This window comes from Aquarana catesbeiana, linkage group LG10 (genome assembly GCF_042186555.1).
Source record: "Aquarana catesbeiana isolate 2022-GZ linkage group LG10, ASM4218655v1, whole genome shotgun sequence".
Taxonomy (NCBI): Eukaryota; Metazoa; Chordata; class Amphibia; order Anura; family Ranidae; genus Aquarana; species Aquarana catesbeiana.
This window is the reverse complement of record NC_133333.1, coordinates 208423734-208450507: the sequence shown is the minus strand read 5'-3', so window position 1 is coordinate 208450507 and position 26774 is coordinate 208423734. Positions and strand designations below refer to the sequence as shown.

Below are 26774 nucleotides of genomic sequence, written 5' to 3'. Positions count from 1 at the left end.
TTATACACAAAGCTTATATAACCCCGTAAGAATTACCAAAATTCAAAGCACGTTTAATCCACGTTGTCCCAGGTGCTTGGCTGCACCAGGCTCCTTTCATCATCTGATATGGAGCTGCCCAGACATACAGACTTATTGGACACAGGTTATTCGATTTCTTCATGATGCCATGGGCTCTCCAGTGGTTCTTGACCCGAAACTTTGTTTGTTGGGATTGCTGCCCGATGTGGAAATGGATAAATATCAAACAGTATTTGTATATGAAACTTTATTTTTAGCACGAAAAGTAGTGGCAAAACTTTGGATGCAGGCAGCACCCCCCACTACACTGTTATGGAAGAAAGATGTTAACAACACACTGCCATACAGAAAACTGGTATATACACACAGGGGATGCCCACACAAATACTCCAAGGTATGGGACAGATGGCTGGAGGATGGTGAGACCTGTACATAATAATACAGAAATCCTCCGGGTCTTCGGATACACATCCATAGACACTAGGTCAGTAGAAAACAGGAACAGGGATTTTCATTTTATACTAAACGTGAACAAAAGAGCGCCAATACCACTAATAATTGTATGTCAAAGAGCCTGATATGTATAGTACTTGTACGAAGTAAGCCACAAAATCAATTACTAGAGTTATATGTCCGTTGTAACACTCCAAAGAGACTTTGGGGGTTATTTACGAAAGGCAAATCCACTCTGCACTGCAAGTGCACTTGAAAGTGCACTTGGAGGTGCAGTCACTCTAAATCTAAGGGGTAGATCTGAAATGAGTGGAAGCTCCGTTGATTTTATCATCCAATCATGATGCAAGCTAAAATGCTGTTTTTTATTTTCCTTGCATGTCCCCCTTGGATCTACAGCAACTTTACTTCTAAGTGCACTTGCAGTGCAAAGTGGATTTTCCTTTAGTAAATAGACCTGTGGTGGCTCTCCAGGGACTTGGAAAATATGAGGATATCATCGAAATATATCACCACACATAACTGCAACAAATCTCAGAGGAGATTGTTAATAAATTCATGGAAAACTGCCGGGGCGTTACAAAGACCAAAAGGCATTACAAGGTATTCATAATGGCCTGTTCTGGTATTAAATGTAGTTTTTCACTCGTCGCCCTCCTTAATCCTCACGAGATTGTATGCCCCTCTCAAATCAAGCTTCGTGAAAACCGTTGCTCCCTTGAGGCGGTCAAATAACTCCATAATCAACGGAATCGAATAGGCATTCTTAATCGTGAAACGATTGAGACCCCTATAATCAATACAAGGTTTCAGTTCACCACTCTTCTTCTTCACAAAGAAGAAACCAGCACCAGCAGGAGATGAGGATTTGCGGATGAAACCTCGAGAAAGTGCGTCTGCAACATACTCCTCCATGGCCTTATCCTCCAAGACCAACAAAGGGTAAACCCGGCCACGAGGGGGTATGGCACCAGGTTGAAGGTCAATTGCGCAATCATATGGCTGGTGTGGAGGCAAACTACCGGCTTGACCTTTGTCAAAGACATTGCTAAAATCACAGTACTCCTCTGGCAGGGAGGAGAGTGAAGAGGTGCACAGGACCTTGGCTACCTTCTGGAAGCATGTCTAACTGCATTGTGGTGACCAGGACCTCAGCATGAAGCCAATCAAAAGAGGGGTTGTGCCTCTGTAACCAAGGATAACCAATAATAGCGTAAACTTAGGTGAGGAAATGACTTGGAATTGGATTATCTCATGGTGAAGAGCCCCTATGGCCATGGACAACGGAACCGTCTCATGAGTCACATGGGCAGGCTGTAGGGTCTCCCGTCAAGAGCCTCAATGGCAAGTGGAGTGTCACGTAGCTGCAGCGGAATCGAGTGCTTCAATACAAAGGCAGCATCAATGAACAGACCTGCAGCCCCAGAGTCGATTAGAGCCTGTATCTCGACGGACGACTCAGCCCAAGAAAGGGTGACCAAAACCAGGGGCTTATCCTCCTGGATATCTGGGGATGAAACAACGCCACCTAAGGTCTGTCCATAACAGGACCTCAAGGTTCGGGCGTTTCCTGGATGGGTAGGACAAGACTTCAAAGAGTGACCTGCCTGGGAGGTGAGGGAGGCACAGGTGGGACTGCAAAGCTCGGAGACAAACGTACAGGAGGCTTCCGCAAGCGCTCCTTAAAAAAGAGTCTTTCTCTGAGTCTGGAGTCAATGAGGATGGCAAACATGATCAACTTCTCCAACTCAGTGGGTATGTCTCAGGCTGCTATCTCATCCTTGATGGTATCTGAGAGACCATAAGAAAAAGCAGCCACGAGGGCCTCATTGTTCCTCGCAACCTCTGCTGCCAGAGTACGGAATTCAATAGCGTAGTAGGCAACAGTTCTCATACTCTGTTCGATGGACATGAGGCACTTGGCAGCAGAAGTGGAGCATGTGAGAACGTCAAATACCCTTTAAACAAAGCCACAAACTCAGGGTAGCTCAAGACAACAGGTTTTTGCGTCTCCCATAGAGGGTTTGCCCAGGCCACGGCTCTCTCAGAAAGCAAACATATCATGAAACCTACTTTGCTTCTGTCTGTGGGGCAGCATCTCAAAGTATATCTCAACCTGGTTGAGAAACCGTCTGCATTGGACTGGATTCACCCCCAAATTGCTGGGGAAGCGAAGCGGAACCAGACATACCTATTATAGAGGTAATACTCAAGGCGGGTGCCTGCACAGAGACTAGAGCAGCAGCAGGGTCGCCCTGCAACATAGGTTATACCAGGGCGGCCACAGTGGGAGATTCCAGGTGAGCCGTGCGACCCAGGAGTGTTTGTAACGCCATGACAAACTGATCCATGCGGTGATCCAGTTCACCCAATCTGGAAAAAATATTACTAACAAGTGGATTGACTGCATCTTCTGAATTTATGGCCTTCGCCTACTGTCAGAAACCATGAAATCAGACCGAGACAGAAGTACAGTTAAATCACACTTTATTTAATTGTAGTCAAAACATAGCCAAAGTTCAGTAACTGAAACAGATAGTCAGCCAAGCCAGAAGTCAGGGATCAATGTAGTGGAACAGCAAGCAGGATCGGGAGCCAGAAGGGATGTCAGCAAAGCAAGTCTTGAACAGGATCGCAGGAGATAGTTTCTGTGATGTGACCAAGGCGAAGGCAGAGAATCTCTGGACTGGACGGCTTAAGTAGCCAGGACTGACGAGCATAATATCACCAACAGCTGAGTAACTGCGGAGAGATAGGAGCTGGCAATTAGCCGACAGGTGAGCGGCCAGCATAGAGAAGGAAGGGCTGAGCCCAGCCCTGACACATAAGTATTCACATCCTTTGCTCAATACTTTGTTGAAGCACCTTTGGCACCAATTACAGCCTCAAGTCTTTTTGAGTATGATGCTACAAGCTTGGCACACCTACAGTATTTTTGGGCAGTTTTTCCCATTCTTCTTTGCAGGACCTCTCAAGCTCCATCAGGTTGGATGGGGAGCGTCTGTGCACAGCCCTTTTCTGATCTCTACAGAGATGTTAAATCGGATTCAAGTCGGGGCTCTGGCTGGGCCATTTAAGGACATTCACAGGGTTGTCCCATAGCCATTCCTTTGTTATCTTGGCTGTGTGCTTAGGGTCGTTGTCCTGTTGGAAGATGAACCTTCGCCCCAGTCTGAGGTCCAGAACGCTCTGAAGCAGGTTTCCATCAAGGATGTCCCTGTACATTGCTGTATTCGTCTTTTCCTCAATCCTGACTAGTCTCCCAGTTCCTGCCACTGAAAGACATCCCCAAAGCATGATGCTGCCACCACCACAGCTTCTCTGTAGGGATTGTATTGGCCAGGTGAGGAGCGGTGCCTGGTTTCCTCCAGACACAACGCTCGCCATTCAGGCCAAAGAGTTCAATCCATATTTCATCAGACCAGAGAATTTGGTTTCTCATGGTCTGAGAGTCCTTTAGGTGACTTTTGGCAAACTCCAGGTGGGCTGTCATGTGCCTTTTACTGAGGAGTGGCTTCCGTCTGGCCACTCCACCATACAGGCCTGATTTGTGGAGTGCTGCAGAGATGGTTGTTCTTCTGGAAGGTTCTATTCTCTCCACGGAGAAATGCTGGAGCTCTGTCAGAGTGACCATCGGGTTCTTGGTCACCTCCCTAAGGCCCTTCTCTCCCGATCATTCAGTTTGGCCCGGGCGGCCCACTCTAAGAGGAGTCCTGGTAGTTCCAAACTTTTTCCATTTACGGATGATGCTGTGCTCATTGGGACCTTCAATGCTGCAGAAATTTTTCTGTATCCTTCCCCAGATCTGTGCTTCCATACCATCCTGTCTTGGAGGTCCACAGACAATTCCTTGGACTTTATGGCTTGGTTTGGGCTCTGACATGCACTGTTAACTGTGGGACCTTATATGGAGAGGTGTGTGCCTTTCCAAATCATGTCCAATCAACTGAATTTACCAAAGATGGATCCCAATCAAGTTGTAGAAACATCTCAAGGATAATCAGTGGAAACAGGATGTACCTGAGCTCCATTCTGAGTGTCATGACAAAGGCTGTGAATACTTTATGTACATGGGATTCTTTCATTTTTAATAATTTGCAAAGATTTCAAACTTCTTTCACATTGTCATTATGGGGTATTGGTTGTAGACTTTTGAGAAAAATAATTAATTTAATCCATTTTGGAATAAGGCTGTAACATACCAAAATGTGGAAAAAGTGAAGCTCTGTGAATACTTTCCGGCTGCACTGTATATCTATGGCAGACTGCTTATCCCAGAAGCCTTTCTTTCAACACCCTGCTGATTATTGTACAGTTATGTGTGTATATATATATATATATATATATATATATATTATACAGATCACCCACAGATACTTCACTGAGCTATATGAAGGGACTAGGAGACCCAGACTGGAAATTGGCGGGCTTCCAATCATCCAGCTGCTAGACCCGCCCCCTCCTCAGCACGGGGCCCGCCTCACCCTAGCTAAAAATCCCGTCTCTTAGCAACGCTTCCGCTTTTAATCCCCGCCCCTCTCACCTTGAGAAGAGGCGGGCCCCGAGCCGACTGGAGACAAATGGGCGACCAATCACCGCTTTCCTCGCCGTCACATGGTCGGCCTGTCGATCGTCTGGCCATTGCCGGTGAGGGTGACGTCACATCAGTCCATCTGTTCCCGCCCCGTTCTCCGCTGTCACAACAGAGCGCAGGTTCCGCCTACTGTCACTCGCACCTGACAGAGCGGGACACCGGGAGGGGGACACCGACACCAGGTAATGAGGACGGGGGGCTGGAGGAGGGGAGAGTGTATAGACCTGTACTGTGTGTATATTCTACATGTCCGTCCTATACAAGGGTGTATATATCATGTATTCGCCCACATAGCTCAGTACAGGCCATCACCTGCACTCATTTAATGTGTACACTTCCTGTGACCCCAATGTGTGGATATTCCCTCACTTCCTGTCACTGTGACACCTGAGCAAGAAATGATGGGGGGGGGGGGGGCGTTAACCGCTTTCCACCCGTGCCAACATTTCTCCTAGACATGGAAAATCTGCTTTATTTTTTCGCTAGAAAATGACTTGGAACCCTACAAAGATGACCTGTATTCTGAAAGCAAAGGCCCTGGAGAATAAAATGGTGCTTGTTGCAATCTTTTCTGCCACACAATGTTATACATCCATGATCCATTCATCAAACACAGATTGTCAGGAAGAAATACACTATTATTATTATTATTATTATTATTATTCAGGGTTTATATAGCATCAAGAGTTTATGCAGCTCTTTACAACTTGAGTGTAGACAGTACAACTACAATACACTTTAATACAGTAGGATTCAGAGGGCCCTGATCCTTAGGCCTCTTTCACATGGACGATCCGTATGTCCGTTTTTCATCCTTCCGTTTTCGGATGAAAAACGGACATACATTCATCCCTATGGAGCGTCGGATGTCAGCGGTGACATGTCCGCTGACATCCGACCCCGCTCCGATCCGAAAAGTGTAACGGAGGAAAAACCTACTTTTCCATCCGTTTTCGGATCGGATCGGGTGACGACGGACACTACGGTCCGTCATCATCCGATCCCCCATAGGGGAGAGCGGCGCTCTGACAAGTCCGTCGCTGCACAGCGTGCAGCGATGCACCTGTCATCTTCCTGCTCAGCGGGGATCGGCGGAGCGATCCCCACTGAGCCAGCGGATGTTTACGGGGCGGATCATCACTGATCCGCCCCGTGAGAAAGAGGCCTTAGAGCTTACAATCTAAGAGGGAAAGTCAAGAGATATAAGAGGTAATAACTGTGGGGGATGTGCTGATGGAGAAAATAAATGTACATTTGTTAGGTGGGGGCCAGATTTGTTGTTTTGCTTCACAATAACAAAAAAAAAACATCTTCAAAGTTGTGGGCATGTTCTGTAAATTAAATGATGCAAATCCTCAAACAATCCATGTTAATTCCAGGTTGAGTCAACAAAACACGAAAAATGCCAAGGGGGGGTGAATACTTTTGCAAGGCACTGTATGCTCCTTGAACACACCTGATGGTGCTCCTCCCTGCATGTTGGGCCTCTCTATGTGGCCAGGCAGTGAAAAGGTCCCACACATGTGATATCGTAATACTCAGGAGGAGTAGCAGAATGTATTTCGGGGTGTCATTTGTGGTATGCACATTCCATGTGAGAGAAATAAGCTATTACAATGACAATTTTGTGATAAAAAAAATAAAATCAAATCTTAATATTGCTAAGAATTGTGGGAAAAAATGACAACTTTAAATAACTAACCATGCCTCTTACTAAATACCTTGGAATGTCTACTTTCCAAAAAGGGGCCATTTGGGGGGTATTTGTACTTTCCTGGCTTGTAAGGTTCTCAAAAATTGAGATCGGCCGTCAGTACATCAGATGTGATCAATTGTTTATGATTTGCACCACAGCTTGTAGACTCTCTACCTTTCACACAGACCACATAATATCCATTAATTTGGGTTATTTTTTTTTACCAAAGATATGTTGCAGTATAAATTTATGAAGAAAAATTACTAATTTGCTAAATTTTGTCACAGAAACAAAGAAAATATGTTTTTTGTTTTTTTTTTCAAACTTTTCAGTCTTTTTTTTCATTTATAGCGCAAAAAATAAAAAACCCAGAGGTGATCAAATACCACCAAATGAAAGCTCTATTTGTATGAAAAAAAGGACAAAAACATCATTTGGGTACAGTGTTGCATGACTGAGTAATTGTCATTCAAAGTGTGAGAGCGCTGAAAGCTGAATATTGGTCTGGGCAGGAAGGGGGTTTACGTGCCCAGTAAGCAAGTGGTTATAGTCCACCTGAAGCTTCAGGAAATCTTAGCTTTTGGAATTGAAGTGCTTCTGTGGGTGCCCAGGGTTACTGCCATAATGGAACAGCATGAGCATCATAAGTACACATTATGGTGGACTTACCTCCCTCCTCCAGCAATGAGAGGTCCACGCTTGTCAGTCTATTGAATCCTATTCTTGGACAATTAAAATCTGCCTTCCCACCTTCCCTGATTTGCTGAAGGTGGCAGAGTTATCTGTGTGGCTATTGCTCTGTGCCTTGTCACGGCATGAAGAGACGTTGGTGGCACAAAGGGTTCTCACCTATGCTAGTTGAGGGGCTCTCATATGGAGGAGAATGGATTGTCAGATGTCTCCAGGATTAGTAAGTCCTTGATTGGGTCCTTGAGCCTAGAGGCTTTGTAGAACATTGAGTGGGATGAAGCCTCCAACCTTGGACCCACATTTTGCCAACAATCAGCATCCTGATTGTGCAGGTGTGTAAAGCCTTCTTCGTATGGGTGCTGAATGGTTTAATGCTCCACTGGGGACAGAGGAGACCGCTGTGCACCAGTACAACTGAGCACTTTGGGACAGTGCGTGTATATGTTTGAGAATTGTCTGCAGGAGAGACAGACAAGGCCCTGAAGCCTGTGTATCTAGAACCCTGGTGCCCGACCTGTACCCCTTTGCCACTTTTCATGCACCCTCGGGACACCTGCAGACAATCATCTGTGTTTCCCTATTGCCCTGTTATAGAATTCATTTCTTGCAACCTTATGTAATATGTCCGCAGTCTCTGACCATTTCCTGTATCATGTCTGTGTCAGAAACCATGAAATCAGGCCGAGACAGAAGTACAGTTAAATCACACTTGTTTAATAATAAAAGTAAATAGAACAAACGTAGTCAAAACATAGCTAAAGTTCAGTAACCGGAACGGATAGTCAGCCAAGCCAGAAGTCGGGGATCAATGTAGTGGAACGGCAAGCAGGATCTGGAGCCAGAAGGGATGTCAGCAAAGCAAGTCTTTAAACAGGAATGCAAGAGAATGTCTCTGTGATGTTGACCAAGGCGAACACAGAGATCCTCTGGACTGGACGGCTTAAGTAGGCAGGACTGACAAGCAGGAAATAGTCAACAGCTCAGTAAATGTGGAGAGATAGGAGCTGGCAATTAGCTGACAGCTGAGTGGCCAGCTTTGAGAAGGAAGGGCTGAGCCCAGCCCTGACAGTCTGCAGTCTCTGACCATCTCCTGTATCATGTCTGCAGTCCCCTAGTCAGTCCCATCCCCCACAGTTAGAAACACACACAGGGAACACAGTTAACCCCTTGATCGCCCCCTAGTGTTAACCCCTTCCCAGCCTGTGACATTTATACAGTAATCGGTGCATTTTTATACCACTGATCGCTGTATAATTGTCAATGGTCCTAAAAATGTGCCAAAAGTGTCCACTTTGTCCATCGCAATATCGCAGCCCCGATAAAAAAAAAAATCACAGATCACCGCCATTACTAGTAAAAAAAAAAATAAATAATAATAAAAATGCCATAAATCTATCCCCTATTTTGCAGACGCTATAACTTTTATGCAAACCAATTAATATACGCTTATTGCGATTTTTTTTTTTTTTTTTTTTTTTTTTTTTTTTTTTTTTACAAAAAATATGTAGAAGAATACATATTGGCCTAAACTGAGGAAAAAAATTGTTTTTTTGAAAAAAAAATGTGATATTTATTATAGCAAAAAGTAAAAGATATTGTGGTTTTTTTTTTTTTTTTTTTTTCTTTCAAAATTGTCGCTCTTTTGTTCATAGCGCAAAAAATAAAAACCAAGTGGTCTGCGTCTTGGAAGCGCTAAATTTGAGCTAGTACCCAGACTATGTTGGGGAATGTTCCTGACAAGCAAGTCAAGTTATATGTTACTGGCTACTACTACTACCCATTGTGTAATTTTTGTCTTCCAGATACAACCATGGATCTTGTTCTAAATGTCGCAGATTATTACTGCCTAACCCCCTATGTCTACCCGGCATCCTGGCCAGAAGATGAACCCATCCGGCAGATCATCAGCCTCTTAATTGTCACCAATCTCGGCGGCTTCGTCATCTACCTTTTGTTTGGAGCCCTCAGCTATTATTTTGTGTTTGACCACACACTGATGAAACATCCGCAGTTCCTGAAGGTGAGGACTGAGTGGGGACAGAGATGACTTCTGGTAATCATGGGGGTCTATCACCAGTGAATTATGTGGATTATTGGCAGATTTCTGGGATCATTATGTCACAAAATCTGCAGTCTGGTAGGTTATTGTGGGAAACATTACTTCTTTTACACATAGACCTGTAGACCTTACTACTGTAGAGTTTAGGCACAAGTCAACCCATCCCAAGAGTTGTCAAGGCATCCTAGACGACTTTAGAACTGGCAGATCTCTTCTTCAGCACACTCCTAAAGGAGAAGTAAGTCCAAAGCCATTTTGGCCATACATTCAGGGCTGGTGCCACCATAAGGCAGATCAGGCAGCCCCCTGAGGGTGCCAGGGTGGTGGGTGGCAGTAAATTCATACCTTCTGGATTAGTCCATGAATCCTGGAGCAGAGCCAAGTGTTGGAACAAGTTCCGGCACTTGGCTCCAGTCATATGCCCAGCAGGTGCGCGCTAGTGTGGGCACCAGTGTCACCAGCCCCGCTGCTTATGCAGGGTGTTTAGTGTCCCACACACCGCGATCTCCACTCTGCATGGCACCCGGCATCTCTTCCCGCCCACCGCCTGCCTTTCACAGAGGGGGACAAGCTGGAAAAAAATACTGACAGTGATTTGGGGGGAGGAGGGGGCTAAGAGGATACTGTACGTCCTAGGGGCGCTTTGTGAGAGGACTTGTGCTGGGGGGGTGGATATTAAATTTGAACACCACCACCCCAGCACAAGTCCTTTCTCCTCTCAAAGCACCCCCTAAGTTGGGCCATGCCCACAGTCTCTGGCCACCTCTTGTGCCATGCCCGCAGTCTCTGGCCACCTCTTGTGCCATGCCCGCAGTCTCTGGCCACCTCTTGTGCCATGCCCGCAGTCTCTGCCCACCTCTTGTGCCATGCCCACAGTCTTTGCCCATCTCTTGTGCTATGCCGGGGGGGGGGGCACCAAAATGCACCTTCGCCTCAGTAGACAAAAATCCTTGCTTAAACTTTCCTATGGGTCACAGGAGTGTAGTTCGTTCTGCACTCCTGTGACATGTTTTCAGCCAACAGCGGGCTGAAGCCCACTGCCAGCTGATGTCACAGAGCTGGTCCAGGCTCTGAAAAGATCCTGACCACATGGTAGGGATCCACCCAAAAACCTGGACCGGCACCTGGCTCAGCCTCTCAGCGATTTGCCAATAGCCTGACCCTCCACAGGGGAGAGCAGAGACTGACAGTCATGGAGGGTGGAACTGAGCGATCAGTGTTGTATGATCGATCAGATCTTGGTCTGGAGCCAGCAGGGGACAGATGCAGCATCGAATCGATGGTGCATCCACCTAGGTGAGTATAAGGGGTTTTTTTTCCCATAGCCCATACTTCTCTTTACATTTTTAATATATCAGTAAACATTAGGGATGAGCTTCGTGTTCGAGTCGAACCCATGTTCGACTCGAACATCGGCTGTTCGATCGTTCGCCGAATTGCGAACGTTATGGGCCGTTCGCGCTAAATTCGTGTGGCGCGTCACGGCCCATAATTCACTGCGGCATCGCAGTGCATTGCTGGCTGATGATTGGCCAAGCATGCACTATGACCCGCATGCTTGGCCAATCACAGCGCTGTCAGTAGAGAGAGCTGTAATTGGCCAAAGCCAGGGTGGCTTTGGCCAATTATGGCTCAGGGGATTTAGTACACACCCCACACTATATAAGGCCGCCTGCACGGCGGCCCTGTGTAGTGTGTGTTCCGGTGTGCTGAGAGATAGAGAGAGAGAGAGACAGTGTCATTTGATTTGAGTTAGATAGATTAGGCAGAACAGTCAGTCAGTTAGCTGCACTTACAGTGTATTGTGTATATATATGCATCCCAGGTGTTGCATATATATATATATACACTGTATTCAGTTTAGCTAGATCCGTTCCTGTTATCTTCTATCTAGACTATTTACATTTAATGCAGTGCGTCCTGCTCACAGTGTTCAGCTAGATCCGTTCCTGCTATTTACATTTAGTGCAGTGCGTCCTGCTCACAGTGTTCAGCTAGATCCGTTCCTGTTATCTTCTAGACTATTTACATTTAGTGCAGTGCGTCCTGCTCACAGTGTTCAGCTAGATCCGTTCCTGCAATTTACATTTAGTGCAGTGCGTCCTGCTCACAGTGTTCAGCTAGATCCGTTCCTGCTATTTACATTTAGTGCAGTGCGTCCTGCTCACAGTGTTCAGCTAGATCCGTTCCTGCTATTTACATTTAGTGCAGTGCGTCCTGCTCACAGTGTTCAGCTAGATCCGTTCCTGTTATCTTCTAGACTATTTACATTTAGTGCAGTGCGTCCTGCTCACAGTGTTCAGCTAGATCCGTTCCTGCAATTTACATTTAGTGCAGTGCGTCCTGCTCACAGTGTTCAGCTAGATCCGTTCCTGCTATTTACATTTAGTGCAGTGCGTCCTGCTCACAGTGTTCAGCTAGATCCGTTCCTGCTATTTACATTTAGTGCAGTGCGTCCTGCTCACAGTGTTCAGCTAGATCCGTTCCTGCTATTTACATTTAGTGCAGTGCGTCCTGCTCACAGTGTTCAGCTAGATCCGTTCCTGCTATTTACATTTAGTGCAGTGCGTCCTGCGCACAGTGTTCAGCTAGAGCCGTTCCTGCTATTTACATTTAGTGCAGTGCGTCCTGCTCACAGTGTTCAGCTAGATCCGTTCCTGTTATCTTCTAGACTATTTACATTTAGTGCAGTGCGTCCTGCTCACAGTGTTCAGCTAGATCCGTTCCTGTTATCTTCTAGACTATTTACATTTAGTGCAGTGCGTCCTGCTCACAGCGTTCAGCTAGATCCGTTCCTGCTATTTACATTTAGTGCAGTGCGTCCTGCTCACAGTGTTCAGCTAGATCCGTTCCTGTTAAATTCCTACTGACCGGCAGGCTTGTCTGGTTACAGTATATAAAGCTACCTGAAGAAAATTACAGGTGTTCTATTTGATCCTATTAGTACCACGGTCAGGCAGCTAGACTATTTACATTTAGTACAGTGCGTCCTGCTCACAGTGTTCAGCTAGATCCGTTCCTGTTATCTTCCTACTGACAGGCAGGCTTGTCTGGTTACAGTATATAAAGCTACCTGAAGAAAATTACAGGTGTTCTATTTGATCCTATTAGTACCACGGTCAGGCAGCTAGACTATTTACATTTAGTACAGTGCGTCCTGCTCACAGTGTACAGCTAGATCCGTTCCTGTTATCTTCCTACTGACAGGCAGGCTTGTCTGGTTACAGTATATAAAGCTACCTGAAGAAAATTACAGGTGTTCTATTTGATCCTATTAGTACCACGGTCAGGCAGCTAGACTATTTACATTTAGTACAGTGCGTCCTGCTCACAGTGTACAGCTAGATCCGTTCCTGTTATCTTCCTACTGACAGGCAGGCTTGTCTGGTTACAGTATATAAAGCTACCTGAAGAAAATTACAGGTGTTCTATTTGATCCTATTAGTACCACGGTCAGGCAGCTAGACTATTTACATTTAGTACAGTGCGTCCTGCTCACAGTGTTCAGCTAGATCCGTTCCTGTTATCTTCCTACTGACAGGCAGGCTTGTCTGGTTACAGTATATAAAGCTACTTGAAGAAAATTACAGGTGTTCTATCCCAGCTTAGTGCAGCTACAGGCCAATAGTATGTCTGGAAGGCCAAGAAGGAGAGGCAGACAGTCACAAGCCAATAAGAGAGGGCAAGCAGGCTCTGTGTCTAGTGCTGGTCGTGGAGACGGAGCATCCTCATCAGCACGTGGCCATGGGACACGCTTGGCCTTTTTTTCGGCAGCTGGCCATGTTGAGCCGCAACATGCGGAAGACTTGGTCGAGTGGATGACCAAGCCGTCCTCATCCTCCTCATCCTCTCTCACCCATGCCCAGGGTGCTTTGTCTGGCAAAGCAGCGGCCTCTTCCCTCAGCTCAATGTCATCAGTGACTCCTTCCCTAGCTCCACCATGTCCTCATGAGGATTCCCTCGAACTGTTTGACCACAGTGTTGGGTACATGCTCCAGGAGGATGCCCAGCGTTTGGAAGGCTCTGATGACGATACTGAGCTCGATGAAGGCAGTAACATGAGCGCGGACAGAGGGGGTGCCCAAGAAGGACAGCAATCTGGCAGTCATGCTCCCCCTGCTGCAGCATACTGCCAGGTTTGCTCCAGTGATGAGGAGGGAGGGGATGATGAGGTCACTGACTCAACGTGGGTGCCTGATAGGAGAGAGGAGGAGGAGGAGGAGGAGGAGGAGGCGGCAGCACATCACCAACGAGGCAGGATGCCCTCCAGGGGCCAGCCTAAGGGCAGCACATTGACTGCATCACACCCCAAAGCTCCACATGTGCAGGGCGCTGCAGTCTCTGCGCGTTATTCAAAAAGTTCTTTGGTGTGGGCCTTTTTTGAGACGAGTGCATCAGATCGCACCGCTGCTATTTGCAACATATGTCTCAAGCGTATCTCGCGTGGCCAAAATATCTCCCGCTTGGGTACCACATGCTTGACCAGACATATGTTGACCTGCCATGCAGTTCGTTGGCAAGCGTATCTAAAAGACCCACACCAAAGAACAAAGAGGATCTCTCCTTGCTCCTCATCAGCTGAGATTTCCAACCCCACTAGACCTTCAGTCCTCTCTGAGACCTGCAGTGAGAGGAATGAAGGTGTAGAATTAGGTGTGTCACAGCCAAGTACTTGTGGGCAATCTGCTTTTGGTACACCGACGTCAGATTGTACCAGGCAAATTTCCCTGCCCCAGCTGCTGCACCGCCGAAAGAAGTTTGCTCCCAGCCATCCACATGCCCAGCGGTTGAATGCTAGCTTGGCAAAATTGCTAGCACTTCAACTGCTGCCTTTTCAGTTGGTAGACTCTGCCCCCTTCCGTGAGTTTGTGGAATGTGCGGTTCCTCAGTGGCAGGTACCCAAACGCCACTTTTTCTCACGGAAGGCGATTCCGGCTCTCTACCGGCATGTGGAAGGCAATGTCCATGCCTCGCTGGACAGGGCGGTCAGCGGTAAGGTGCATATTACCGCTGACTCATGGTCCAGCAGGCATGGACAGGGACGTTACCTAAGTTTCACGGCGCATTGGGTGACTCTGCTGGCAGCTGGGAAGGATGCAGGACAAGGTGCAGTAGTGTTGGAGGTTGTTCCGCCACCACGCCTCCAAAATGCTGATTGTGACACACCTCTCTCCTCCACCCCCTCCTCTTCTTCTTCCTCCATGGCCTCTTCCTCGGAACCAGCGGTGCTCCGTAGGCGTTCAAGGGGCTACGCAAGTACGCAGGCCAAAAGATGCCATGCGGTGCTTGAGCTGGTGTGCTTGGGGGACAGGAGCCACACTGGGGCAGAGGTTCTGTCAGCTCTGCAGGGGCAGGTTCAGAGGTGGTTGACGCCACGCCAACTTAAGGCAGGAATGGTGGTTTGCGACAATGGCACCAACCTCCTCTCTGCCCTCCGACAGGGACAAATGACCCATGTGCCCTGTTTGGCTCACGTCCTTAACTTGGTGGTGCAGCGGTTCTTGGGCAGGTACCCGGGCTTACAGGATGTCCTGAGGCAGGCCAGGAAAGTCTGTGTGCATTTCCGCCGGTCATATAATGCCAGTGCTCGGCTGACGGACCTCCAAAAGGAGTTTAACCTGCCCAAGAACCGCCTAATCTGTGACATGCCCACCAGGTGGAACTCAACGTTGGCCATGCTGCAGCGGCTGCACACGCAGCAAAGGGCCATAAATGAGTACCTGTGCGACTATGGCACCAGGACAGGGTCAGGGGAGCTTGGTTTTTTTTCCCCACGCCAGTGGGCCATGATTAGGGATGCATGCACTGTCCTGTCACCATTCGAGGAGGCCACGAGGATGGTGAGCAGTGACAGTGCATGCATCAGTGACACTGTCCCCCTTGTCCACCTGTTGGAGCACACGCTGCGTGGAATAATGGACAGGGCACTTGAGGCAGAACAGAGGCAGGAAGAGGAGGACTTCCTTAGCTCTCAAGGCCCCCTTTATCCAGACAGTGTTCCTGCGTGCCCGCCGATCACACAGGAAGAGGACGAGGAGGAAGAGGAGGAGGAGGAAGATTGTGTCAGTATGGAGGTGGAGCCTGGCACTCAGCATCAGCAGCAGTCTTTAAGGGATCAGTCCCAAGAAACACATGGACTTGTACGTGGCTGGGAGGAGGTGGCTGCGGACCATGTCGTTCTTAGTGACCCAGAGGACTCCGGACCGAATGCCTCAGCAAACCTACGCTGCATGGCCTCCCTGATCCTGCAAAGCCTGCGTAAGGATCCTCGTATTCGTGGTATCAAGGAGAAGGACCAATACTGGCTGGCAACCCTCCTTGATCCACGTTACAAGGGTAAGGTTGCGGACCTTATCTTGCCATCGCAGAGGGAGCAGAGGATGAAACATCTTCGGGAGGCCTTGCAGAAAGGTCTGTGCAACGCGTTCCCAGAGACTGGGAGGTTACAAACTCCTGTTTCTGGACAACGTGTTGCTGAGGCTTCGGTCAGTCAAAGAAGGAGCGGTGGAGAAGGTGGCCGTCTGACCGATGCGTTCAGACAATTTTTTGGTCCGCAGCCCCAAGGTATGATCGGTTCCAGCAACCATCGCCAGCGTCTGTTTTACATGGTGCAGGAATACCTAGGGGCAAGATCAGACTTGGACACCTTTCCCACCGAAAATCCTCTGGGTTACTGGGTCTTGAGGATGGATCACTGGCCAGAGCTTGCACAGTATGCAATTGAGCTACTGGCCTGTCCTGCATCCAGCGTTCTTTCGGAACGCACATTCAGTGCTGCTGGAGGCGTGGTAACCGATCACAGGGTGCGTCTGTCCACCGACTCGGTCGATCGGCTGACCTTCATAAAAATGAATGAGTCTTGGATCACCACCAGCTACCAAGCACCTGATGCTGATGTAACCGAATAATTTTTTTTGAAATCTCAGATCCCTTCAAAGACTGCCTATGCTGATGCTGAGTGACTATCCCTGAGTAATTATCCTCTTCCTCCTCAATCATCACGCTGATAGCTTGTAAGAACATTTTTGGTTCTGGGCGCCACCACCAGTGCCTAAGGCACAATTTTTCAGCCCCTGTTTAACAGGGGCGTGTAATTACAATTTTTGATGTAATACTTTGCAGCAGGGCTCGTTCCTGCATTCCAACTAGAGTGTCTGTGAGGGGTTGCAGTGTTGTGGCACCAGCACCAGTGCCTAGGGCCCAATTTTTCTGCCCCTGTCTAACAGGGGCGTGTAATTACAATTTTTGATGCAATACTTTGCAGCAGGGCTCGTTCCTGCGTTCCAACTAGAGTGTCTGTGAGGGGTTGCAGTGTTGTGGCACCAGTGCCTAAGGCCCAATTTTTCTGCCCCTGTCTAACAGGGGCGTGTAATTACAATTTTTGAAGCAATAATTTGCAGCAGGGCTCGTTCCTGCGTTCCAACTAGAGTGTCTGTGAGGGGTTGCAGTGTTGTGGCACCAGCACCAGTGCCTAAGGCCTAATTTTTCAGCTCCTGTTCAACAGGGGCATGTAATTACAATTCTTGATCTAATATTTCACAGCAGGGCCCTGTGAGGGCTTACAGTGTTGTGGCCACAGCAACACCTAAGGCCCAAATTTCTGCTGAGTATATAGGGCAGGACCCTACTTTCAAACATCTAACTTACAAACGACTCCTACTTGTAAACGGAAGGAGACAACAGGAAGTGAGATGAAATCTACCCCTAGGAAGGGAAATTCTCTCCTGTAAGAGTTAATATGGGAAAACAAGTTCTCCTTTCCACTGATGCTTTCCAATCCTTGTTCCACAAAAAAACCCAAATTTTCAAAAAACATTTTTCATTGGGACAAAAAAGTGAGGTGAAATCTTCTGAAGAGGAGGAAAGACAGCAAAACAAATGTCACAGGGGTGATAACCCTTCCCTATGTTTTCCAAAAAGCTTAGAAAAGATTTTTTGGCTGGAGCTAAACACGTTAAAAATGTTCAAAATTACAAACAGATTCTACTTAACAACAAACCTACAGTCCCTGTCTTGTTTGCACCGCCTGTATACTGCTGTTCAGAGTATATAGGGCCTGGTGGCCCCACACCTTTCCTTATTTTAATTTGGGTGCGGGGTTCCCCTTAATATCCATACAAGACCCAAAGGGACTGGTAATGGACTGGGGGGTACCCATGCCGTTTGTCTCACTGATTTTCATCCATATTGCCATGACCCGACATGACATTAAACCCGCAAGCAGTTTTAAATGAGATTTTTTCCTTTAAAAATGACATTTGGTGCAGGGACTGTTCTAAACATGGGAAACACGCGTCACTTTACAGGCATACTATAGACACCCCCCAGGTACGATATTTAAAGGAATATTTCACTTTTTTTTTTTTACTTTAAGCATCATTAAAATCACTGCTCCCGAAAAAACGGCCGTTTTTAAAAGTTTTTTTTTGCATTGATACATGTCCCCTGGGGTAGGACCCGGGTCCCCAAACCCTTTTTAGGACAATACCATGCAAATTAGCCTTTAAAATGAGCACTTTTGATTTCGAACGTTCGAGTCCCATAGACGTCAATGGGGTTCTAACGTTCGTGCGAACTTTCGGTCCGTTCGCGGGTTCTGGTGCGAACCGAACCGGGGGGTGTTCGGCTCATCCCTAGTAAACATGAATATCAATCTGCATTTAATGAACAAGGGAGATCAAAGTCCATAAATTGCGTCATTCACTGCAGTTCAACGTATATAGGATTTGACATATTCAAGCAAATAAAGATTTTCACAATTTTCTGAGAAAATGGATTTGCCCAATTTACAATCTGATTTGCTCTTTTCCTATGCGTTTTTTGGCATGCTGTCCACCCCACTTCAAAGATTTTCCTAGCACAGATGTATTTATCATTCATGTTAACATACTTCTGCTAAGCACAAAGGTGGTAAAATAAATATTTACTGAAGACAAATATGGGGGCTTCTATTGCTGACCTATTTTTTCATCCTTTGTTAAAGTGACCATCTCATCACAGGGTCACCTATAAACAAAGCCCATGCTTTATGCTTCTAAGTAGAGCGTGTACTGTATTTCAAAATCCACTGCTTTGCTGCTCCCCCCCCATCACTGCAAGTATTCGACAGTTCTAGGTGCATATCTACTCCTCCCACAACACGCTTTGTGGAACCGGGGGAACAGGTATTTGACACATGGAGAAACAGATATGCATAGTGATTCTCTTTTAAAGTGGACACATCTCAGTGGCAAAGTCTGCTTATTCAAGATGTCCCCCCTCCCACTTCCTAAAATGCGGCATAAAAGTACCCATGGGTGCCTTCCCTGGACATCCTCCTGCAGAGCCTAGACGAGAGTGATATCATCCTTCTTTTGTCAGATCCCCAAATCTCACTGCATTGCAGTGTTTTCTTACATGGGTTTGGACTACTCGGAATTCCCAGAGATTTTGTCCGCAGAAGGATGACGTCACCCCCTGCACTACAGGAGTCAGGGAAAGGCAAGTGTTTTATGTAACTATCCCACCCTACAGGTCTTTTGTGCAGCATTTTAAAGAAGGGGAAGGACCTTCAATAAGTGGACCTTGCCACCGAGGTGGAAAGTTCATTTTACAGGGTCAGGGATGCTCCAAGGGGTGTGGAGGGTGAACGGTGTGAGAAGATCCTGAGTCTGGAGCTGGGCTTGAATATGTCCTCCATTGTGGGGATAGTTCTCTGCATCAGCACTGCCTGACCAATGCCTTTTCCAGCAAATGAAGAAATATACATTAGCAAAACTGAGTGCAGGGCTGAAGCAGTGATGTTCCCTTATCAGTGTTATTCTTGTTTGTAGAACCAAGTCCGACGAGAGATCTTCTTCTCCCTGAAGTCTATGCCTTGGATGAGTATCCCCACAGTCGCCCTGTTTTTTGCTGAAGTTCGGGGCTACAGTAGGCTCTATGATGACATCAACACTTCCCCCTATGGTAAGTGCCACTTTATGACTAATGTCGCTGGGACTCAGTGAGTAGATGGGCCGCAATCTCCGTCATTTTCATTATCACACACTGGTTGTTGGTCCTCAGATGCATATTGACAGTTTATTAAAGGCATGGTCTGACCTAACTAAGCTACAATACATGTCTAAGTGGAGATCCTATGGAGTGACACACCTATGGCATATGTTTGGAAATGGTCACCTTATCCCTTTTGACAATTTACAGTTCAGGCTTAACCTGCCAAAAAATATGCTGTTCTAGTTCTACTGCCTACAATTAAAACACGCGGTCTCCACTCGGGGCCCGTCAGACCTATGGAATGCCTCCCCCCAGCCCCATTTTTAATTGTAAACAGCTATGACCACTAACCACTTAAAGGACCAGGCCTTTTCTGGAACTTTTTGTTTAAAAGTTAAAATTTTTATTTTTTTGCTAAAAAATTACTTAGAACCCAAAAACATTTATTTATATATATATATATAGAACCTTGGCACCCCAGATGTTTTGGAACTACATTTCCCATGATGCTCATGCACTCTGCAGTGTAGTTGGACATCATGGGAAATGTAGTTCCAAAACATCTGGGGTGCCAAGGTTTGCCATCACTGCCCTAGAGAATAAAATGGCAATCGTTGCAATTTTTTATGGCACACAGTATTTGCGCAGCGGTCTTTCAAACGCAATTTTTTTGGGGGAAAAAATACAGTTTAATAAATAAAAAATAAAATTTTTACTCCAATCTTTTTGTATAATGTGAAACATGTTACGCCAAGTTATAGACACCTAACATGTCACGCTTTAAAATTGCACACGCTCGTGGAATGGCGACAAACTACCGTACTCAAAAATCTCCATAGGCGACATTTTAAAAGTTTTCACAGGCTACCTGTTTAGAGCTACAGAGGAGGTCTTGCGCTAGAATTATTTCTCTCACTCTAATGTTCGTGTTGGCACCTCACATGTGTGGTTTGAATTTTTTTTGTATTTTACTTCCTATTTTTACGCTGTCCCTTTTTTTTTTTTTTTTTTTTCACATTTATTCCTATTACAAGGTTGTTGTTTAATGTTTCTGATCATGCGCAGTCTTTCGTATCTGATTTCTCTAGTACGAAAATCATACGAAAACGGTACACATTAAACAAAAATCCTTTGCTCTGTTCACATACACAAAAAATTTGGAGTTTGTCCCTTCGCAAATTTTCATTTGCAAAGACGGATGTGCAAAGTTGTGTACACACTATATGAAAATTGAACGATTGTGCCTTGTACGGAAGTTGTCTTCCAATTTTCTCATAGTGTGTACCCAGCTTTACAGTTTGGAGACGATTTGTTTCATTACATTAGCACTACCATGAGGCATACACCCGATGCTGTGTGACCCGGAACAGGAAATTGTCTTGTCCCTTTGGCACATAGGGACAGGCTAAGTGAAGCAATGTACAGACATAGGGGGATCAATCAGCCATGACACTTCAAACTGCAGCCACAACATGTGAGACCCTCATCAGGTAGGGCAAACAAACAGGAAAGGGGATTTGAAAGTGTACATTGCCTTTAAAGTAGATGTAAATTTAAATGAATGAAATCAAAAACATTTGCCTTTTAATAACAAATATGATGATTTTTACTGTAAAGTGCTAAATAATTACTCAATACTAAGTGACTGGTTCTCTTTATTATCACGGTTTGTGGTGACTGTTAGATGGCGGTGGATAAGTTGTCTTGTTATTTCATTTCAGGCTGGTTTGGAGTGATCCTGAGCATGTTTTCCTTCCTGTTCTTCACTGATATGGCCATCTATTGGATCCACCGATTCCTGCACCACAAGCTCATCTATAAGGTATGGTACTCAGGGGTGGGGGATGGAAATGGGGATTAGATGGGTGTGCTGGGCCTGAAGACTCGCTTGGCTCGCTAGGACAGACAGCAACTCTTGGAGCCTTGCTGCTTAGGGCTGGTTAATGAAAAATTGCAATCAATATTTGCTGTTGTACTCCCAGATGAAACCGATTGTGGTAGTTTCTTCTATGTGTAGATGTGCTCTGGCATCTCTTCACTTTTACTCTACTTTAGGCCATGTGTAGCAAGTAATCATTACTATTAAAGTAGATAGAAACCCTAACTAACATTTAAGGCTGGATTCATACCTATGCGAATTGGATGTGGATTTCCCCGCATCCAATTCGCATGACAGGAGAGTGTGACCAGCTCTCAGTGGAGCTGGGTTAACACACCTCTGGGGAGGCCACAGTGCGCATTTAGAAAGGGTCCTGTGAATTCAGGCAAAAATTCGGACCTGATTTGCACCTGAATCGGCGACCAGGGACGCATCGGACCCCCGCTGTGAGCCAAGGCCGTAGCAAGTGTGAACCCGGCCTAAAGCCTGTCTCCAGGCAGATATTAACCCCACTCCTACCACCTCTAACCCATCCTGCACAGTTTTTTAAATTTATACTTTGGGATGAAAGATAGGTTTGCCATCTAGGGGTCGCGTCAGTGCCATTTCCAGCTGCAGGGAATCATTAATTCGTCCCAGTGCTAGACCCTCGTCCTGACATCACTCCTCTTCTGGATCTTGAGAGAGCCCTGCCGCTGGAAGTGTTATGTAGACAGCGACTTGGCCATCCTCAAAGAAGGACACCACCTTCTGTAAACAGAAGAGAAGATTTTGAGCTGGATTGTAGCTTGACTGCAGCTTTGGGTGAGTAAAAAGTGGGGTGGGGTGGAGATAGCTTTAATTTGCTAAAGCACAGCATGGCATAAACATTTCCAAATTAAAACAAAAACACTTGTTTTCAGCTTTTCTTCTATTTGTGTTACATGTCCGTGCTGCTCATCTCTCACAGGCTCTTTGCAGCCACATCCTGTCTGCAGGCACTCCAGCGATTGTTGCATGGCATTTCTCAGGGCAGGTTTCCTGATAGTATCAACAGTGGGTCGTACCTGTGTAATGTGTGCTGAAACAGCTACTTGTTTCCATTAGAAGTAACACTGTGTGACAAGGTAACAATGTAGGAGCACAACTGGGACACCAGGACAGGGTGTTGTCACCCTATAACAGGAAGTGCCTGAACAAGGGCATTTATGGCAGGATCACCACCTTTCTACTGAAAGCTGCAAATTTAAAATTATTATAAACTCCTGGAGTTCTTTTTTTTTTTTATTCTTGGATGTTGCTGCCTGTTTCTGTTTTAATGTCATCCTTGAGTCTACTCCCTTTAGTGATCCCCCTCCCTGTATAATAAAAATCCTGCCCAACCAAAGGCACAGGATTCCTGACTCTTTATGTCAATTTGTTCTCCTGAATCTTCCAGTTCCTGTTTTATTGTTTGTAATGTTTAAAGTCAACCAGTCAATTCATATTGTGTATACTGGTAACACTCCTGGAGCTCCCTGTCCCGGTGGAGCACATGTATCCCAAGCCTGATCTACATGCACATAGGGCCTCATCTTCTGTTGAAGTTGTCTTTTTAAGCTTCTATATCTTCTTGTGAAAGCCCTGCCTCCTACCATTCAAAAAGCCAATGCCAGGGCTGTCGCCGGTCTGTGAGGTTTTGGCATTGAACTGCTGAGTGGCAGGGGGTGAGGCTTAGGGGTTAAAGTTCATATTTTGACCTTGTTTCTTTTTACAGCTAAACATAAAGCATGATCACATACAGCATCCTCAGCAGGGGTCGGCCAAATTTCTATCCATGTATGGACAGGCTGATTGTACCCAAGTTGATCCATCAATCAACTTGAGTATAACCAGCCCATTGGATTTTTCTGCTTGCGATTACTGCCAGCAGCTATAGCTGCTAGCAGTAATCTTTGAATTCTGCTGGCCAGGAAGGCTCCCCACCAACCCCATCCCCCACCTCGCCCCCGATGGCAGAATACAATAGCTCTGTGGGAGCCATTCCCCAATCAACACTCACTGTGTTGATGGGGAATCTATCGATTTTTTTTTTTTTTTTTTTTTTTTTTTTTTTTTTCTTTTCTATCCTTTCACCCGTGGTTGGAGGAAAGAAAATCGATTAATCTATGGGGACCTTTATTTGAATTCAGGTCATGCACAGCCATGTCACCCATTCAATAGGATTGCTCATTGGAAATACTACAAGCCCCAGAGGGACTGTGTACACCAGGGGTGTCCAAACTTTTTTCAAAGAGGGCCAGATTTGATGAAGAGAACATGCTTGAGGGCCGACCATTTTGCCTGACATTCTTTAAACCATTAAAATTTGGTCTAAGTGTGTCCGTCCGAGCGCTAATACACGGCCCAACAAGAATTCTCTTGCCTTTGTGCTGTGTGTGTGTGGGGAATAGATGAGCTCGGGCGTGTTATTTGGATATACCGTATTTAATCGGCTTATAACACGCACCTTCACTTTAAAAAGGAAGTTTCAGGAAAGAAATTTTAAAATAAAGAACTGTGAAGCAGAATAAGGGTCAGTGCCCATCAATGCAGCCTAATCAGTGCCCATCTGCAGCCCCTACTAGATTGCCATGAATGCAGCCCCCACTCCATTGCCATGAATGCAGCCCCCACCGTATTGACATGAATGCAGACTCACCATTGCCGTCAGTGCATCCTGATTCATGTCCATCTGCAGCCTTGGAGGAGACAGGGAGGGGGCTGGACGAGCGCCAACAGACATACAGGAGAAACTCCTTTTTTTTATCGGCAGCCTCTTTAATTAAAAATCCCGCCTCCTAAAACAATTGTCCAATGGCAGCGCAGGAGACGGGACTTCCTTTTACACAGGACGCCATGTAAACAGGAAATTCTCCTGTATCCTGTACGGCGCTCGTCCCGCCCCTCCAAAGCAGCCAGCATATCTATCTTTTGTGGCCCCCGGCGCTCGGGGATTCGTTGGGGGCCACAAAAGATATATATGTCAAAATTACCAGGCGGGCCGTCCGAAACCGTGATAGGCCCGCGGGCCGGACTTTGGACATGCCTGGTGTACACTAACCACTCTTCTCTCACCCCCTTATAATCCAGTCACACTTTCTCCAGCCCAGGTCCATATCTCTGCACAAAGCTGAGGCTGGGGGTAAAGCTTGTGTATTGCACCCATGACGCACGCATTGCAGGTGCAATGCTCTACAGGCTTCAGTGCAAAAAAGTAGTAAATGCACATTGATAATGAGTTTACTTGCATTATAGCATTTACTACTTCTTTACTACTTTTTTTTTTTTGCAAAAGATGGACCTAACCTTTAACCCACAGTAACACTTTGCCCATTCAGTCATATAGCCCCCCCCCCCCAGACATGTATTGTATGCTTAAGCCTGGTACACAGCGGGCTGAATGACAAGAAAAATGAAAAAGCTCAGGAGGAGCTGCTGTACTAACTATGCGATGTTAGTACAGCGATCTTCCTGCTGAGCTATTGTGTTCTGACAGGGGGCAGCCTCCCCTGCCAGAACACACCGGTCAACGCTCTCAGCTATTGGCTGAGAGCGCTGATCAGATGCTGATCGGCAGACCTTTTTCAGTCATGTACCATTTGACAGAAGCCAGATGTTCAGCTGGCTTCTGTCGGACCGGCTGCTGTACACACGGGCCGAATGTCAGTCGGTTTCTATTGAACCGTCTGATACCGCCCGATATTCGGTCCGTATGTACAGCCCTTTACCAAACCATGCTTATTCATTGGATTTCCATTGATGCATCCTAAATTGGAAGTTTATACTGACGTCTGAGCTTAGACACAAGTGGGTGGGCTGGATGGTAGAGGCGTTGATGTCATGTGTACCTGTTATAGGTCAGTGAGAGAGGGTAGCCTTATACTTCTCTCAGCATAGATTCCCATTTATAAAACTAGCGTAAAAGCAAATGTTATACTTATATTTTTCAGACTATCCATAAACCCCACCACAAGTGGAAAGTTACATCACCCTTCGCCAGCCATGCCTTCCACCCCATTGATGGATTCCTGCAGAGTCTTCCGTACCACATTTACCCCTTCATCTTCCCTCTACACAAGGTCACCTACCTGGGTCTCTACATCTTTGTCAACATCTGGACCGTTTCCATACACGACGGTGACTACCGCGTCCCCAAAATCCTGGAGAGCATCATCAATGGCTCTGCCCATCACACCGACCATCACCTGTACTTCGACTACAACTTCGGCCAGTATTTCACCCTGTGGGATAAAATTGGAGGATCCTACAAGAACCCCTCAGCTCTGGAAGGAAACGGTCCACATGATCTTTGCCGGAAACTGGAGGCCAAAGAGCGCCAAGAAAATGGCATGGACAAGAAGAGTAACTAAGACCCATAATGGAAAACCTTTATATACCGATCAGTACGGACCACATCACGATATCATACCAGCTCAACTAAAATCTATATACAGGATGGCAGTAATTAAAGTGGAACTCAGGGCAGACCTGTTAGGGGTACAAAAATATTTATTTTCTGTAATAAAGGTCTTCACTTGGCCCCAGAGCTTGGTCAAGGTTCTTTAGTACCCAAGTTAAAAAGGCTAAAGTGTCCACCCCCCCCCCCCCCCCCCATGAGCTGTGAGCTACCGTCATAATACATTGCAAGTTTTGCCCCATTTGCACCTCCTTCTTGCTAAAGCGCCCAAGGCGGCCACCTCTGCTGGCCCTTCATCTGAGCCCAGAACGGTGACACTGGGAAATAGTCAACAAACTGTTTCACTTCTGCTGGACACACTAGGGATTTAAACCTTGGGCAGGCCAATGCGCCATTGCTCTCTCCCAGTTAGGAAAGAGCATGACACAAAGTATCCGTCTTCATCCTGGAAGGAGGGCAATACTAAATTTATATTTAAAGGTAATTTTTTTTTTTTTTTTAATATCTGTGGTAGAAGAGGAGCTGTGTGTGTGTGTGTGTGTGTGTGTGTGTGTGTGTGTGTGTGTGTGTGGGGGGGGGGGGGGGGTTGGTATTCCTTTGTTCAGAGTTCCACTTTAAACAACAGCATACAGGGCTAAATAGGTTATGTCCTGATAGAAGCATCACAGCTCAGCAGCTAACTGCAGAGTAGATATAAATATGGGAGGAGTTTCGCTTGCCAATAGGATCCATGCAAATCTTCATAATGCATATTAACCCCTCTGTTCTGGAGTCACTGACTCTCCAGCTGAGGAACTGCAGGTCCTTGGAAAATATATTTTCTTAAATCAATAACTGAACAGTCCTAACACAGACATGTATATGCATGTTCAGCTAGAGCTCTCCAATAAAAAACCTCCCTGCTGATTGGAGAGCTCTAGCTTTGTCAGCATGGGGTGCTTCAGGCCTCTGCAGAGAGACCACTGCTTTCACAGAGAGCAAGAGTCCCAC

General features: G+C 46.4%; 1 protein-coding gene across 1 annotated transcript; it reads left to right on the top strand.

Moving 5' to 3' along the window:
* The first annotated feature begins 5183 nt into the window (after positions 1-5183).
* Positions 5184-25913, top strand: SC5D (sterol-C5-desaturase). Its single transcript, XM_073603206.1, has 5 exons — positions 5184-5250; positions 9257-9474; positions 19326-19458; positions 21210-21310; positions 25318-25913. Exons 2-5 carry the CDS (start codon positions 9265-9267, stop codon positions 25735-25737), a joined length of 864 nt encoding a protein of 287 aa, XP_073459307.1. The 5' UTR covers positions 5184-5250; positions 9257-9264; the 3' UTR covers positions 25738-25913.
* The last annotated feature ends 861 nt before the right edge of the window (positions 25914-26774 follow it).

Coding starts and splice junctions, on each gene's coding strand:
- SC5D (XM_073603206.1), top strand. CDS start 9,265: ATGGATCTTGTTCTAAATGTCGCAGATTATTACTGCCTAACCCCCTAT. Junction 9,475..19,325: donor AACATCCGCAGTTCCTGAAG/GTGAGGACTGAG, acceptor TCTTGTTTGTAG/AACCAAGTCCGACGAGAGAT. Junction 21,311..25,317: donor ACCACAAGCTCATCTATAAG/GTATGGTACTCA, acceptor TATATTTTTCAG/ACTATCCATAAACCCCACCA.